Source organism: Piliocolobus tephrosceles, chromosome 5, assembly GCF_002776525.5.
Source record: "Piliocolobus tephrosceles isolate RC106 chromosome 5, ASM277652v3, whole genome shotgun sequence".
Taxonomy (NCBI): Eukaryota; Metazoa; Chordata; class Mammalia; order Primates; family Cercopithecidae; genus Piliocolobus; species Piliocolobus tephrosceles.
Genome location: NC_045438.1, coordinates 37,247,081 through 37,265,664, shown reverse-complemented (window position 1 = coordinate 37,265,664; position 18,584 = coordinate 37,247,081). Strand labels below are relative to the sequence as shown.

The 18,584-nt window shown below is 39.3% G+C and overlaps 1 protein-coding gene across 2 annotated transcripts in view; it reads left to right on the top strand.

Annotated features, from left to right (window-relative positions):
- NHSL1 (NHS like 1) overlaps nucleotides 1-18,584 on the top strand; it is a 152,766-nt gene that overhangs the window by 114,204 nt on the left and 19,978 nt on the right. Inside the window, exons 4-5 of one of the 2 annotated variants that reach the window (XM_023190993.3) lie at nucleotides 12,496-12,688; nucleotides 17,555-17,686. In XM_023190993.3, the coding sequence (XP_023046761.2) occupies nucleotides 12,496-12,688; nucleotides 17,555-17,686 (325 nt within the window). The remainder of the gene's footprint in view (nucleotides 1-12,495; nucleotides 12,689-17,554; nucleotides 17,687-18,584) is intronic. The other variant, XM_023190992.3, reaches the window with a different exon arrangement.

Genomic DNA, 18,584 nt, shown 5'->3' with positions numbered 1-18,584 from the left:
TTTTTTTTTTTTTTTTTTTTTTTTTTTGAGACAGAGTCTCACTCTGTTGCCCAGGCTGGAGTGCAGTGGTGTGAACTTGGCTCACTGCAACCTCTACCTCCCAGGTTCAAGCGATTCTCCTACCTCAGCCTCCCGAGTAGCTGGTACTACAGGTGCCTGCCACCACGCCCAGCTAATTTTTGCATTGTTAGTAGAGACGGGGTTTCACCATTTGGTCAGGATGGTCTCGATCTCCTGACCTCGTGATCCGCCCTCCTCAGTCTCCCCAAGTGCTGGGATTACAGGCATGAGCCACCACACCCAACCTAATTTTTGTACTTTTAGTAGAGATGGGATTTCACCATTTTGGCCAGGCTAGTCTTGAACCCCTGACCTCAAGTGATCCACCTAGCTTGGCCTTCCAAAGTGCTGGGATTACAAGCATGAGCCACCACACCCAGCCTAATTTTTGTACTTTTAGTAGAGACAGGGTTTCACCATTTTGGCCAGGCTGGTCTTCAACCCCTGACCTCAAGTGATCTGCCTACCTTGGCCTCCCAAAGTGCTGGGATTATAAGCTGTTCTGTTTTGTCTTGATCTGAGGCTACTTTGAGGGGTTAAAGAAGAAGAGAGAGGACTAAGGGAGCTGAATCTAAAGTTTGTAGCTAGGAAAGCTGTAAAACAAAAGAGCAGTAAGGAAGAACCGCCTTGACCAGGTATGAGAACATAGAGTTAGGGATTCCTCTGTTGTGGCAGCCAAATGTACAAACCAGTATAACAGAATATTAAAAACAGTACAGAAGTTAGAAATAGACCTAAATCTTCATGGGATTTAATAGATCATCAAGCTGTCATTTGAAATCAGGTGGGAATCCAGTAACTGTTGAAAGGGGCTCCAAGTCAGCAGTATGTTCTTCCATGTTAAGACTAAGACTCCTAACCATGGTTCATGTTCTTAACATCACCCTAACAGTTGGGTTTTTTTTGTTTTTTGTTTTTTGTTTTTTTTTTTTGAGTTGAGGTGTCACTCTGTTGCTTAGTCTGGAGTACAGTGGCACAATCTTGACTCACCACAACCTCTGCCTCCTGGGTTCAAAAGATTCTCCTGCCTCGGCCTCCCTAGTAGCTGGGACCACAGGTGCGTGCCACCACACCCAGCTAATTTTTGTATTTTTAGTAGAAATGGGGTTTCACTATGTTGACCAGGCTGGTCTTGAGCTCCTGACCTCGTGATCCGCCCACCTCGGCCTCCCAAAGGGGATCATTTTAAATATAGAGTGTGTAGAAGTCAATTTGGAGGGGAAATTCGATCTGGAAAACCTTTTCTTTTATATTTCCTAGTAGGTTTTGAGGGGAGGGGTATGGTACAAAGAGCAGTGACTATATAGAAGAAGGGATGCATGAGTTAACAAATTATCAACATTAAAAGAAGTATTTCTTACAAAAATCATCTAATTTGCATTCAACAAATATTAAAAATCCATTATGTGCTTACGATGAGTTGGTAATAAGGCAAAGGTTAAGGACATATAAATTAGAAAAGAGAACCTAGAGGACGTCTATTCTGGTTATTTACTCTGGCTAATTGTTCTAGAATAATTGTCCTCATTATCCTAATGTGAAATACCAAGTAGGACTCTATGTGTTGTGTTGTGAAGAAAGATGTTTTGCTAATAAGATCCACACGTATCTTTGATGTTCAAAGTGGGAATATAGTGTAGCAAGAAGAAAACTGTATTTCCAATTGTATATGTTATGCATATCATCTAAACATAAACATGATGCATTGAAAAAAATGCCGTTGGCAAAGCAATTTAAAAATTCCAGAAAATAGGCCGGGTACGGCGGCTCACGCCTGTAATCCCAGCTCTTTGGGAGGCCAAGGCGGGCGGATCAGGAGGTCAGGAGATGGAGACTATCCTGGCTAACATGGTGAAACCCTGTCTCTACTAAAAATACAAAAAGTTAGCCAGGTGTGGTGGTGGGCTCCTATAATCCCAGCTACTGGGGAGGCCGAGGCAGGAGAATCGCTTGAACCTGGGAGGTGGAGCTTTCAGTAAGCTGAGATCGTGCCACCGCACTCCAGCCTGGGTGAAAGAGTGAGACTCTGTCTCAAAAAAAAAAAAAAAAAAAGAGAAAGAAAGAAATTCCAGAAAATAAGCCAGGCGTGGTGGTGCATGCCTGTAATCCCAGCACTTTGGGAGGCTGAAGCGGGCGAATCACTTGAAGTCAGGAGTTCCAGACTTGCCTAGCCAACATGGTGAAACCCTGTCTCTACTGAAAATATAAAAATTAGCCAGGCATGGTGGCATGCACCTGTAGTCCCAGCTACTCAGGCTGAGGCAGGAGAATTGCTTGAATCTGGGAGGTGGAGGTTGCAGTGAGCTGAGATCGCACCACTGCACTCCAGCCTGGGCAGCTAAGTGAATGAGACTCCGTCTCCAAAAAAAAAAAAAAAAAAAAAAAAAAGGAAAGAAAGAAATTCGAGAAAATACCTTTTCATTCAACTCTGAAATGAAAGCGTATGCCATTGCTTTGTATGCTATTTTTGACTTTTTTTCTCATTTCAGTTTTCAGCATATGCCAAGTACTGCCAAAGAGGTTCTTGCATTTGAAGGGAGGTCAGTTATCAGTGCCAAAATACTGTGAGTCGATAGGAAATTTCCCCCTGCCATTATTGGAAGTTGTATTTGATGGTGTGTTCACTGAATCTGGAAACATTCACAGAGTCCCCTTTGTCTTAGCAGAAAGGATATCAATCATGAGTTATGCAATCTCTTGTGTAAAATTCACCCCTAAAGAGATGTATTAGATCTACATTTTTGGCAGTAAACAGTTGGCTTTAATAGTAATGATAGAACTCGAAATTTCCCTATTTCCTGTTGTTCTTTGAACTGTCATGTCAGTTTCTGTTTTAGCCTTTGTTGACAAGAAATGTTTAAATCAAAGGAAGACTTTGAAGAAAAGGCAGTAACCTTGCTGCCATACCTGTAAAGACAGGAGGCTTGTTTAACATGATGCTTGAGAGCATAGGTTTGGGGCAGCTTTTCCACCTGTCAGACCTCAGTGGCCTTGGATAAGTTGCTTTTGTCTGTGAGGTTCAGTTTGCTCAACTGTAAAGAGATATAAACCACATGTTCTGGTTTGCTTAGGACAGCCCTGGTTTACAGCTGTTTTCTGTGTAATTATTAATTGCACCCCCTTTCACTCTCGGAGGTGTTCTGGGTTTGATAAAATTACATAGTTACTCTACCTACCTTGGAGAGGTTGAAGTAAATTAATGTTGTGAAACCCTTAGTACAGTGCCTGGCACATAGTAGATGCTCAAATGATGATAAGTGTTATTAAGCTGATTGGTATTTCAAACCTCGCTTCAAAGAAAATAATTCAATAGACAATGTCTGTTTTTATAAAAATGTGGCCACTCTCCCAATCATCTTTTATTCCACCCACATAGAATTTCCTGCCCAAGGCAATAAATTTGAGAGAGCATCTGACAAATGTCTGATTGTCATGGCTTTACAGGTTATCTATGTGTGGAGCTACCATTGTTTATGCTATTGCTAGCTTGTTCATCACAGTACACGTTAGGATATAGAACTTTTTCACAAATTAGATCTTATTTTCCACAAGCAGCCCATGAAACAGATTATTTTAATACCTATTACTATTATTTTAATCTGGAAATGGAGACTCAGAAATATGAAATGGCTTTCTCAAGATCACATAGCTCGAAAGCACCAGGAGGCATGCGAAGGCGGGAGCTCCTTGCAGGGAGCATGCGAAGGTGGCTCCTTGCAGGGAGCATGTGAAGGCGGGGCTCCTTGGAGCTCATTTCTTTTCATTGCACCATGCTGGTTAAGCAAAAGGGCAAGATTACTCAATTACCCCAATTCCTCCTCATTATGCCCGATTTTGTTATCTGTTACTCCTTTTTGACTTGTCTGGTATGTGTCACTCAATTTTTTTTTTTCCAAAAAATGTTTTTAAGAGCTACTTGGTCTCAGTATATGGATCCCGTTCTTGGCCTAGAGTAGCTTACAGTCGAGAAGTGATTACTCCGTATGCAATCATGTGTTACTGGGTCTCTGCGAGTAATTTCAGGACACTGTAGAAACACAAATGAGTCGATGCTCACTGCACTGCAGTTATGGCACCTTCTTATTCTATGCCATTGCAGGCAAGAATGAGAAAATCGGGGTCGGTCATTCCCGGGCCTTTTTGCCTGCAAACCAGCAAGAGTGTCTCCACTGACCCATTCCAGTTTCTCTTGCTGTTTCTACTCTGTAATCAGGGTCTATTCATACCTGCCTTCTCTTCTAGATTAGTGGACAGCATCCCTATCTTGTCGATCTCTGTGTTTCCAGTATGATGCCAAGCACCTGGTACATGGAAAGTCTCAGGCGCCAGGGACTGTGCTCAGTGCTGTATGTGAATATATTCAGTATTTATTGCAACCATGCAAGGTAGCTTTGATTATGCCCATACCATGGATGAGAAAACTGTATCTTGGAGAGATTAGATCACTTGCCTAAGATCACATAGCTTTTCAATACTGAAACAAGATCTTTCTTTGTTAAAACACCTTTATTAAAGTATAAGTTACATAAAATAATCTATACACATTTAAGCCTATGCATATTTAAAGTATACAGCTTAATAAATTTTGACATGTGTACACACAGGAGACCATTACCATAATCAAGATAGTGAATACATCTATTACCCCTAAAAGCAAAACCAGGATTTAAACCTAGACTTACGACTCCAGAGCTCATGTTTTTCACCCAGTAATGAGTGTATGGGGAGTAGAGCCTTTCCCACAGCCCTTTCTTCCTAATCATTCTCTTATGGGGAATTTTGCATTGCTAAAATAATACGAAGAGCATCTTTTACAACCCAATTGTCTATCAATTATAAAAGTGAATGAATTAGTACTGGAGTGGAATGTATACCCCAGTGAAATGAATGAATTATAGTTTCACACAACTACATGGATGTGTCTTAGAAAGATAATGGTAAGAAAAATACAAAGAGAATAATACTATTTTTGTAAAAGTCAAAGCAAATTTATGCACACACATATACACACACATATGCACACATATAACAAGGAATAATTAGGAACGCAAACTTCAGGCTAGTGATCACCACTGGGGAAGTAGGGAGATGGGATAGGGGCATGGAGGGAGATGCAGGTTATTAGTAATATTTTAGGTCATGGGTTGAGTAGTGAGTTCTTGAATATTCATTATGTTATGTGATTGTAATACATAACATAATGTATTGTAGTTTATTATACTAAATAATTTGTTATAGTAAATTTTTTTTTTTTTTTTTTTTTTGAGACGGAGTCTCGCTCTGTCGCCTAGGCTGGAGTGCAGTGGCCGGATCTCAGCTCACTGCAAGCTCCGCCTCCCGAGTTTACGCTATTCTCCTGCCTCAGTCTCCCAAGTAGCTGAGACTACAGGCGCCCACCACCTCGCCCAGCTAGTTTTTGTATTTTTAGTAGAGACGGGGTTTCACCGTGTTAGCCAGGATGGTCTCGATCTCCTGACCTCGTGATCCGCCCGTCTCGGCCTCCCAAAGTGCTGGGATTACAGGCTTGAGCCACCGCGCCCGGCCATAGTAAATATTTGTTATACTAAACTATGATTACAAACAATTTACTATATCGGTTTAAACATATATTTTCTAATTAAGTATTTTCTTTGAGGAAAGGATCGCTTAATATGGGATAGTTAAGATCCAAAATATTTTAATTCACTGTGTGATAATAAAGTTTAGAGCTCTTAGGGCCTGGTGCAGTGGCTCGAGCCTGTAATTTCAGCACTTTGGAGGCTGAGGCAGAAGAATGGCTTGAGCCTAGGAGTTCAAGACCAGCCTGGGCAACATAGCGGGACCCTGTCTCTACAGAAAGTTTTCAAAAGTTAGCCGGGCATGGTGGCTTGTGCCCCTCATCCTAGTTACTTGGGAGGCTGAGGTGGGAGGATGGCTTGAACCCAGGAGTTTGAGTCTGCAGTGAGTTGTGATTGTGCCACTGCACTCTAGCCTGGGTGACAGCGTGAGACCCTGTCTCAAAAAAATAATAATGCAATAAAAATAAATGAAAAATAAATAAATTAGCTAGGCATGCTGGTGCACATCCATAGTCCCAGCTACTTGGGAAGCTGAGGTAGGAGGATTGCTTGAGCCTGGGAATCTGAGGCTGCCATGAGCTATAATCGCTCTGCTGCACTGTAGCCTGGGCAAGAGGGCAAGACCTCATCTTGAAAACAGCAATAACAAAAGAGAGTTTAGAGCTCTTGATAAAGCAATTTGATTTGAGGTAAAGGGAGTAATATAATGCATATGAAAGAATGAACAATTAGGCTGGGCACGGTGGCTCACACCTGTAATCCCAAAACTTTGGAGGCTGAGGCAGGCAGATCACCTGAGGCCAAGAGTTCGAGACCAGCCTGGCCAATGTGGCAAAACCCCATCTCTACTACAAATACAAAAATTAGCCAGGCATGGTGACATGTGCCTGTAATCCCAGCTACTTGGGAGGCTGAGGCAGGAGAATTGCTTGAACCTGGGATGCGGAGGTTGCAGTGAGCCAAGATCGCGCCACTACACTGTACTCTAGCCTGGGCGACAGAGTAAAACTTCATCTCAAAAGGAAAAAGAATGAACAATTAAAGTTACTTGATAATATGGATGTGGAAGTCACCTGTTGGCCATCATGGAGTTGCTGAATGAACCATGAACTGTGCTTCTACATGCATCATTTCCACTACCCCCCACTTTTTCTGTTTTTGTCGGTGCCAGGAGGAAAAAAAAAAAAAGGAATACACAGAGAACAGAAATAAGTGAGGGTCTCTTGTGTCTAAATCTACTAAAGACAAAAGAAGCATATAGCCAAAAAAGGCTACAGACGTTTTGGCACCCTATGAAACTATTAAGGATCTTGAAAACCAAGAGTCAACACAAGAGGTTTAATTCTGGGAGGAAGAGCATCAAAGACTAAGTGTCTTCCAAAAAGGACTGGAATGTATGTTGCTGTCTTCTTAAAGATACCAACTATATAGTTCTATATAGTTGATATGTTCTATATAGTTTCATCTGTTCTCTATTTTCATGTAATAATTCTAAATGAATACTAAGTTTAGCTCTGGCTGTAATTCAATTTTCTAACTTTTACTAACAAATCAAAACAAAAAAGACTGAACTAATCTGTGTTTCTTAGTTAATCCCACTTTTGGATCAGTTCGCTGTTCTGAGAAAGAGAGCATATTTCATATGAGAATACATGGGAAAGAGGCCCTACTTCAGGGCCCACACTATCCATCTGGTGGGAGCTTGTCTGATTTCTGAGTAGAATCTAGAAGTCTCTAAAATGCAGGTCTTCCAGCATCCAGAAACTACAGAGTAACTGTCGGTGTTGCCTGTTTCTCTCCCTTTCTGAATGAAGCAATTTGACACAAGGAATCTGGCTTATGTTTCATTTGTGACTCTCCATTCCGTCCAGGACCAGGATATGGGGTATTGGTGAACATTATTGACCAACTGACAGATCCCAAAACTGCATTTAAGTTCTGAGAGCAAGGCAATTTAAAACTCAGTTTTTAAAAAAGTCACCCTATATTGAGGGATTTCATTAACATGAAGCATTTGAATGCTACTTGGGTCATTCTGTTCTCTGTATGGGGAGATTGAGTTGATCAAAACATACAGCTAGTAAATGACAGTGCCAGGATGCTGATACACACTGTTTTGTTTTTTGTTTTTTGTTTTTGTTTTTGTTTTTTTTTTTTTTACTTGTATAGAGTTCCAAAAGGTTTTGTTCTTATTTACAGCTATAAAGGGAGATTTTATTTTGAGATCAGAAGACCTAGTAATTTATTGTAAATATTGCCACATTGTTATTTTACACTGTTTCACAGGAGAGACTTTGGGGTCAGTTCTGGTTTCTAATCTCAACTGCCCACTTGTGAACTTTCCAAAAGTCAAGTTACTTTACTCCTTTGAGTCTCCACTTCCTTATTATTAAGGCAAACACCGTGAAGATTAAATGAGATAAGTTCTATAAAGCCCCCACCAAAGGCAAGGCATATAGCCATCAGTTACTAAATGGTGGGCCTTCTGAAGCTCAAATTCTGAAATAACCTTCTATGCAATTCTGATTCGAAGCTTCATGGAACTTATATTCTTGTTGGAGAGTCAAGATACATAAATAAAATATATGTGTACTAGTTGTGTGTACTAAAGAGAAAAAAGAGAGACGGGAAAGGGGATACAAAATATTAGAAAGAGGTCGAAATTGAATAGGATGAACAGGTAAGACCTCAATAAAAGAGGACTCTTAAGGGGACCTAAAGAAAAAGAAGGGGCTACCTGTGTGGATGTCTATGAGAGGAGCATTTCAGGCCATGGGAACAGCAAGTGCAAAGGCCCTGAGGCAGGAGTGTGCATGGAAGGTGGAAGGTACAGCATGGAGAATGGCGTGGCTGGAGTAGCATTAATATGGGAAAGAACAGTAGGAAATGCAGTGAGGGAGATAACAGTGGCCAGCTGGTAGATCATGTAGGGTCTTGGAGGTCATAGTAAGGACTTTGGAGGGTTTGAACAGAAGAGCAACATGATCTGACTTATATTTCTAAAACGATCCCTTTGCCTGCCGTGTTGAGGGTAGACAATTAGAAGGGGAGGAGCAGGGGAGGATAGTTAATAAGGGCAGAAAAATGGAGATAGTTAAGAGGCCAGTGTAATAATCCGGTATTACTATGTCCATCTTAACGGGCTAATCATGTTGTGTTCTGCTATTGAAATGAGGGAGGTGTTTCTGTGCCCCTGCTGTGTTTATACACACTGGGAGGCATGAGAGTCATATCATCCTGGAAGTCATCCATCCTGGTGTTTTACTGTCCTTTAGTAGAGTGTGAGACCTAACAGTCACATTTGCGTGTAACTCTATCTGTGCCCTGCTTGGCTGGGAAATTTTCTTGTAAGAGAAAGGAGCATTTTACAAAATGGACTCTCTTTGGCAGTTGTCATGCTGGAGTGATCCCTGGTGATTGTCCCTACGGGGAAGTGCTGTTTCATTATGAGAGTTATTGATTCTGACACTATCAGTCAACTAGATAAAGTAGGTTAGTGGGGCTGATGAGCACCATTGAGATGCTTACAAATGGTAGACAGTGCTTCATCCTGCTCCCACAGTGGACGTCATGTGGAAAAGGGAGCCCTTGCTATAGGGCATAGAGAGCTGTAGCCTGAAAGCTTTATTTTTCTTTCCTTTAAACCTTTCTGGTTAGGATTTGCTTCTTATTGCCTTCAAGCTTTATACTATAATTCAAGGTTGCCTGAAAAATTATATTTATGTGTATGTAACAAGAAATTGGAGTAATCCTCTAATTTACTAGCTTGAGATTCAAACTCAGACATGTGGCCTTTATACAAACTGCCATGAAATTCTTCAGTGATATTAATTTTAAGTGTGTGTGTGTGTGCATCTTAAGGGTAGAGAATATGTGTTATAAATCAAACTTAACAAGTGTCACAACTGCAAAAAGGCTGGAAATAATTGATTTACATCAGTATGGCTTAGCTGCTGCTGACTCAAAACCCCTTTGATTGTCTTTAAGGATCTGTGTGAGTTTTGACCCCTTTAACCAGAATCAGATCAAGTATCAATGGTTATAGTGCAATTTAGTATTATAAGACACCAACAACATGCTCAGTTTATAAATTGAGTATATTTGTCAATTTAATTACAAACATTATTTCACATTTTCCTTAGGTAGAAAATGGATGATCATTTTATGTGTTTTATGTATTAAGAACATCAAGTAAAGGTATTGAGATATCTAATTATATGATTTATCTTTTCCACATACCTTTATTATTGTTAGTCCTCTTGGTAAAAGAAAAAAAAATGAGCATATGTCAGTTCATGACTTTGCTTTTCTAAAGTAATATTTATGTCAGCACCACCTTCATATCCATGTTTTTTTGTTTTTTGTTTTTTGTTTTTTTGAGACAAAGTCTTGCTCTGTTGCCAGGCTGGAGTGCAGTGGCACATTCTCAGCTCACCGCAGCCTCAGCCTCTCAAGTTCAAGTGATTCTCCTGCCTCAACCTCCCGAGTAGCTGAGACTACAGGTGCACACCACCACTCCCAGCTGATTTTTTTTTTTTTTTTTTTTTAATTTTAGTAGAGACGGGGTTTCACCATGTTGGCCAGGATGGTCTTGATCTCCTGACTTTGTGATCTGCCCGCCTCAGCCTCCCAAAGTGCTGGGGTTCCAGGCATGAGCCACTGCACCTGGCCCATATCCACGATATTTAACAGTCATAGACACTTTCGCATTTATCATCTTATTAGGTATTAAGAGCACCTCTGTGGATGCACAAAGGTAGGCTGGATAGCCCCATTTTACAGCAAAGGAAACATCAAAGTTTAGGAACAGACTCAAGTCTTTGGATTCTTAGTCTAGGGCCCTATCGCCTATAGCAAACTATTTTCATTAGCTCTTACATAGTCTTTTTCAGATTTATAGAGCTCCAGTGGTTGTAGAATAAATACAGATTTTTGCAGCAAGATGAATGCAGTTGCAGTAAACCGTGATGACAGTGTTCTTGTGTTTGAATTTTTTTTTTTTTTTTTTTTTTTTTGAGACAGAATTTTGCTCTTATTTCCCAGGCTGGGGTGCAATGGTGCAATCTTGGCTCACTGCAACCTCTGCCTCTTGGGTTCAAGCAGTTCTTCTGCCTCAGCCTCCCCAGTAGCTAGGATTACAGGCATGCGCCAGCATGTCCAGCTAATTTTGTATTTTTAGTAGAGACAGGTTTTCTCCATGTTGGTCAGGCTGGTCTCGAACTCCCGACCTCAGGTGATCCGCCCGCCTCGGCCTCCCAGGGTGCTGGGATTACAGGCATGAGCCACCGTGCCTGGCCTGAAATTTCTAACCAATGCATTTCTTTATATTTCTCATCTGTGTCCTCTTAGAGACTTGCATTAAATCCAGAAAGGTTAAAACATGCCTTGTAAAGTTAGATGAAACATAATGTTAAATGAAATAAATAGATCACAAAAGAGAACAGACAGTGTGATTCCCTTTACAGGAAGTTCAAATATAGGCAAAACCAAGCTGTGGTATTAGAAGCTGGGATAGCAGTTACCCTCGTTTGGGGATATGTGGTTGAGGTAGGAGGTGAATTGAACTGGGTGCTGGTTGTACAGGTATTCCCTTTGGGAAGGTTCACTGACTTTTTATTTTCCAGAAAAATTCTTTCTAAAAGCTTTACTTTCATAAGTGGTAATTCCGTTTCAATGCTTCAGACTTAAAGAGCAGTTCTTACACATTTATTTTATATTATAAGCTGTTATTTCCCCCACAAAAGTCGATTACCCTTTTTTGTTGTGTTCCTAAGCACCCTGCATTCATTCAGCCTTCTTGGAGCATCTTAGTCACAGAACCAGCTGCCATGGAGCCAGGTTGAAGTCCGTCATAAAATGCTTGCCAACATAACTTTCTTGATTACAGTTTTTAAGGTGTTATGGGAAAGAAAGGTATTGAAGAAGGGCTCTTCAGTGAGGATGTTAATCTGTATCAAAACAGACAATGCTAGAAATGTTTTCATAGAATTTTGATATGGCTCAGAGCAGAGCTTTAGTCAACTTATAATTTAACAATTTCACACTGATTTTTTTCCCATATAAATGGCTTCACAAGAGCACAAATAGTTGAACAACAACAGCTCTATCATTTTTGAAATGTCCTTGAAGTCAGAGCCTAAAGGAAATAAGATTGAGGCTAGAAATTACTTTGAGCAAAACTAAATTTTAATAAAAATGGAAACTGATGGCCCCAGCCATGTTGTTTTTCTCCAGGCTTCTAACATTAAACTAAACCCATGAGCTTTCTTTCCTTCTTTCTTTTTAAAAATTTTTTTTGAGACAGAGTCTCACTCTGTTGGCCAGGCTGAAGTGCAGTGGCACGATCTTGGCTCACTGAAACCTCTGCCTCTTGGGTTCAAGCGATCCTCCTGCCTCAACCTCCCAAGTAGCTGGGATTACAGGTGCTCCCCACCACCCCTGACTAATTTTTTTATTTTTAATAGGGACGGGGTTTCACCATATTGGCCAGCTGCTCTTGAATGCCTGATCTCAAGTGATCCACCCACCTCTGCCTCCCAAAGTGCTGGGATTACAGGCATGAGCCACCGTGCCAGCCATTCCATGAACTTTCTGACCACAGTAGATAGAGGGAAAGCAGAAAGGACTTCAAAGATTTTGTGGGTCAGCAGAACCTTTTGCAGTCCTCACAGTTTACAGACTAAGGCCGGTGTGAATCATGAGTATTACAGGTCAGACTCAAGAGGCTGAGCAAACCATTGCCTCTGTTCCTAAAAGCGACCAGTTATTTTGGCTTCTTTTAAACCAATCTAATTTTTTTAAAAAATAAGAAATATATTTTAAAATGTTTCTGCCAGCTCTTTATACACTGTGGCTGCTGCTTCTTTTTTCTCTGCAGTGTTCTCTCTCTTCATCAGAAGAAGAAAGATTTATTTCCATCAGGAGACCTAGAACACCAACCTCAAGTGACTTCTCCGACCTTAATACTCAGACGAACTGGACCAAGTCGCTTCCACTGCCAACACCAGAAGAGAAGATGCGACAGCAAGCCCAAACAGTCCAGGCTGATGTGGTGCCTATTAACATAACTGGTACGCTTTGCTAGCCAGACAGGTTCAGAATGTACTTGGGAGAATGACTACAGCTTTTTGATATACGCTGTTAGCATTTCATTGTTGTATCAAAGGTGAATAGCTGTGGTCCAACTTCATGCTCTTTGTTTAATGAAAGGAATATTAAAACTACATATATGTGTGCATATGAAATATCTACTGCTTGTTGGGTCAGAAGACTATGTCGCCAAACACTGGTGTCAAAGAACTCAGTGGTCCAGCCATTCATCTTAAGAGTGTCTCTTTTAATTAAATTGCTTTTTAGTAAGCCTTTGGTTATATAAAAACATCTTGTAAATGTGGTCCTAGGTATGAAGAAAAAGTATATATTTCCCTTCTAAAGGGTTAAGTAATATTTACAGAAGTAAAGAAATAATTATTTTGTGATGTTTCTAATGATAGATTTTCTAGAAATTTCCTAAAGTAGAAAAAAAGAGACGTTACTTATTCAAAATTTCTTCTGAATATAAAATTTTCAGAATGTTGTATTAAGCTAGACTACAAATATTAATTGCCAAACCTGAAATTCAAGTTCTTATGGAATATTATACTCAGCCTGTAATCATTTGTGACAATTAAGGTGACAACAAGGTACATCTAATTCAAAGATGATCTTTCATGAACTTAGGAGAGCTACTAAAAAGATAGCAGAATCGGTTGGGCACGGTGGCTCACACCTGTAATCCCAGCACTTTGGAAGGCTGAGGTCGGCGGATCACCTGAGTTCAGGAGTTCGAGACCAGCCTGGCCAACATGGTGAAACCCTGTCTCTACTAAAAATACAAAATTAGCAGGGCATGGTGGCATGTGCCTGTAATCCCAGCTACTCTGGAGTCTGAGGCAGGAGAATTGCTTGAACCCAGGAGGCAGAGGTTTCAGTGAGCCAAGAGATTGCACCATTGCACTCCAACCTGGGCAAAAAGGAATAAAACTTCACCTCAAAAAAAAAAAAGAATCAAAATTTTCCTGCTTTATCACCTCCATAGCTCACAAGGAGCATGGGTTCATGGTTTGGGGAGGGCACAAAGTGAAAATAGACATGTGAAGAGTTAATAGCTTCAACTATTAATTGAATTGTATGTTCGATGGAAATAGATGACTAATAGTGGTCATTGATAATCACTTCATACAAAGCAGGGCCCTTAAGGCCAGAAGCTAACGAAAAAAACTAGGTGACCAAAAAGAATGAGTTTTCCTGAACATTTACTCTGGAAACCCATAGCATCCTTGCTGTGCTTCTGAGGCTACTGCTGTTAGAGAGCTTTAGAAAGCATTTTGCCATGGCATTGGTGAGCTTGTAAGGGGCTAATAGCATCTTCACAGTCACTGAAGATTTTTTTTAAAACCTTACCGGATATTTAGAAATTACATTTATAACTCATATTTTAAATTCCATAGAAATTTGATAAATAAGTACATGAATTATTTTCAGTTCAGTATATATTTTTCCACATTTATTTTACTTAAATCTTAAAAGAATAGCAGGGCATTTTAAGCCATTTTCTCAGCAAACAATGTTATTGATCTTTCTGAATATGCTTCTTATGTACCTAGATAATATTTTTTAAAGATTATTTTTAAAAGTATAACTATGTTTTAGAACAAAGTATAATGTTTACTGGTCAATGAAATACATGGCTGCTTTTTTCCATAAGAAAATGAATCACACTATTTGATTGATTAAATGCAGCAGAAATATAATTACATTATATATAATTAAGTGCCTATGAAATAATATTATAAGATAAGAAGATTGTGCAATGAAATATGACAATCCTTAATGGAATTAAGGCGAAATGCATTATCTTGAGATTAAGAGATTTAAAATAGAGTAGAGTTTCAGGAATGAAGAATTACTTCCAATGAATTACATTGTCACAACAGAAGACAGTGTCATGTCTCTGAGCTTTAATTCTGTCCTGTCTGATGACTAAGTAGAGATGAATTAGAGTTTAAAGAGAGGCCTTTAAAATGCTACACAGGAAAGGTGAATGACAATGAACAAAGAGCAATATGAGTTATGTCAAAATGTAATTTACTTTTAATCAAATGATTAACATTTTGCAGAAATGCCAAAAGTAAATATAATACCTAATCACGTGTTTATTGATCCATTGCTACATCTGTGTGTTCACATATATACATACACACATATTTCTTAAAGAATTATTTTTCTCATCTGTTATAAAGAAATAATACATTTAAAATTTTTACTTTTAGTGGTTGAATTGACATAGGTTATACAGCTTCCTGCTCTTTAAATTATATATTTCTAAAGTCCTAGAAGATATTTGAGATTAAAAAAAAATTCCTCTAGGGAACTGTCATGTGCTCATTTGTTGGGGTGAGCACTGAGCCTCTAGTTTGATTTTCCTAGTAAGGCTCAGCAGGAAAAAAAAAAAAAATGGCAATAAATACATCATTTCAAATCCAGAGTTCAGCCCACCATGCATAGAGGTAGAATGTTAGCACCATGAGCTGCTGGCTTGAAAACTGATTTAATCCCTTTAGTTATAGTCTTGTGGGCACTCAGCATGTTCTAAAACTTGAAGAGGAAAAAATATTTAAATTAATATGTACATATAAATATGTTCTATAATCTGCTATGTGGGATAACAACTCTTCCACCTGGAAGATAAGTGTATTGGATAAACATACGTAAAGAATTTTTACAAACTGGCTTTGTACTGGTGTTTGAGCTATCCAAGTTTATTTCTTTTTTTTTGTTTTAAATTTAACATAGTTTAATTGAGCAATGAACAATTCATTAATTGGGCAACCTCCAGAGCCAGAGTATGCCCAGAGACTTTCAAATATATTTCTAAATAGTAACCATGACTGATGAATGCCATTTTTCAATTAAAGGCAGTGATTAAATTCAACAGGTATTTATTGAATAACTGCTTTGTGCCAGGCATTAGCTGAGTGCCATGGGGCATGCTAAAGTACATGCGTCACAGTCTGTACCCTCAAAAAATGTATAATCCAGCAGAAGATACAGACTTTTGTTAGGTCATGATGCAAGATCAAGCATTTGGTGCCTTCAATGATGTGTGTCTTAGATGTTCATCCTCAAATGGTTTGTTTCTTAATTTTTTTGGAGCTTGGGTGATTTTATCTTTTCTCTAGGAAGCAAAACTGGAGACTAAATGCAACTTTCTTTTATTTTTATTTTTTGGAGATGGAGGTCTCACTCTGTCGCCCATGCTGGCATGCAGTGGCGCAATCTCGGCTCACTGCAACCTCCGCCTCCCAGGCTCAAGTGATCGTCCCACCTCAGCCTCCTGAGTAGGTGGGACTACAGGCACATACCACCACACCCAGATACCTTTTTTGTATTTTTGGTAGAGATGGGGTTTCACCATGTTGCTTAGGCTGGTCTTGAACCCCTGAGTTCAAGTGATCCACCCACCTCAGCCCTCCAACGTGCTGGGATTATAGGTATGGGCCACCACACTGGCCTAAGTGCAACTTTCTGTTAATGTTTTGTCTGTTCTTAATGTCTTGATACAAGGAAGTTTTTTCTGCTGCAGGGAATTAATGAAGCACTGCATTGTGACTTGCCTCTCCCATGCACCATTTATGCCATTGCACTTAGTGACCCAGTTTTTCGCAGCATTGGCACCTTCTGGTATTTAAGGGTTTTCTCTCAGTCATTTCTGTTTTTCTCCATTAGTGACAAGGTTGTAAGCATTTGTAAGTTTGCAAGCATTTACATAAGTTTGTTCCTCAGCAGGGGAAATGTGTTTTGATTCATTCAGATGTTTTATTCTCTCTTTTCATTAAATAAGGTTCCCCATTTTTTTCTTACCAAAAGAGAAGTTCCATTGTCCACAACATACCTACATTGAATGTGTGTCAGTAATGCTAAGAGTGAACATTTTTATACTTTTATGCATAAAATGATGGAAGTTTGTAATGTGTATGTGTATATATATGTATATTTAAAAATAACTTTTTGAGGAGAATAACCATTCAAAAAGGTCAGTGCTGTAAGACTTTAAACTGCCAGGTAATTTAAAATAGACCAATCAATAAGAGATGCTGTTATATACTTTATTATTGTATGGTTTCTCATGATGTGTTAATCAAACACACCGATACTCTAGAAGGAAAAAAAGAAGTCCCATGATGTGGCATTCCAGGTTTGACTGCAAAATCACCTGAAATGTCTGAATTAAGGTCAACTTTGAAAAGTAATTATGAAATAGAAGCAGTTCACCTTTAACAACAGCAGTGCTACTGGGTCTCATTGTGGTAAAAGTACTTTATCATGATAAGGCATTTCATTTTTCACTACAGTTGTGTGTCACACCACAGCAATTACCACAGTCTATCCAAATTGTCAGCCTCCTTGATTGAAGAAAAAGCTTTTCATCCAAGAAATCTTTATTAAGTTACTTATTTCATCACATAAAGCAAGACATTAGTGTTGGTCTCTGCAAGATGACCATATGAATGAAACATACTCATTCCGTCACCACCTACACGCTAATGTAGAGTGGTTTTGGTGACCAGAGCATATATATGAAATACTTCCAAAATTTTGTTTTGTTAAATAACACAGAATAACTCTTCCAGTGTGTTATTAAATTTGCATTTGCTACTCCAGCTCATTTGAAAATGAGATCAAGGTGCTTCCTTTGGAAGGTAGAACTTGGAAAACAGCCTTACCGTGATAATGTGCTTTCCTTCCTTTTTTGCCCTTCAGCATTCATCATCATATGACTGGCTAACATTATTAATACCTTCTTATCATTTTACAACAAGCTTCTGGAATAAAGTGCATGGTGTCAGCTTGCTTGAAAATAACATTGCTTTGCTTGTTCTACTACTCTACATTAGGGGAGAATTTCGATCGCCAGGCCAGCCTTCGGCGGTCTCTAATTTACACAGACTCTCTGGTAAGACGACCGAAGAAAGTCAAAAGGAGAAAGACTATTACAGGAGTCCCTGACAACATACAGAAGGAGCTAGGTATGGCTCATCAGAACTGTATTCTGTTGCCCCTCACTGCCACTCGGCCTTACTGCGCTAACCTCATTTGTGGTGCTTATAAAATCGATACATTCTGATAGCCGTTTGGTGCCCAACGGGCCAGCTTCATTCCTGAATGAGGCATTAGGTGCAGATCTTAACATCCCATGGAGAGAGAGAGTTGATTGAATTTTGGGGAGAAGGTACAAGGAGAGGGAAGAGCTTACATGAAAACGATTAACTGGGAAGATAGAAATTCATAGTTACCTCATCATCACTGTGTGACATGGAGCATTGGTTATTCCCACAATTAAATTTACTTTTCATTTATATCTTAAGTTTTCATGAAACAGAAAAGTCATTCTAGGACATCAAATTATGAATATGGACTTCTACTATAACTATAATGACACTACTGGTGGCATTTTGTCATCAGAAACTGCAGTCTGGGATTATTGGTAAATATAGGAAATAGTCATTTATGTTCGATAGTGCCTTTATTACTTTCAGTGAAACAATTTCATAGCTTCTTTATTCTTAGTCCTTTATGTTCAACCTGTGATGAAAACAAAAAAAAAAAAAAATGTTTTGGCTGGTGAAGAGGATTGTTTAATTACTTATCCATTTTGTTTCTGGTTATCTTTATAAATGCTTTGGATAATCCTTTCATTTTCTTTCTAGATTAACTTCCTCTCACTGTTTTCTAATAGGGCCCATAATATCAGAATGTCTGCAGAGGCACCATAGCATAGCTCCTGGGTTAGGACTAAGGACTCCAGTGCCAACCGGCTTGGATGAACCCTAACTCTGCCACTTGCTCTCTGGGTGACCTCAGTTAACTTCATCTCTCTGAGTCTACTTCCTCATTTAACAAACAGGCTTGGTGATGTTAATAGAA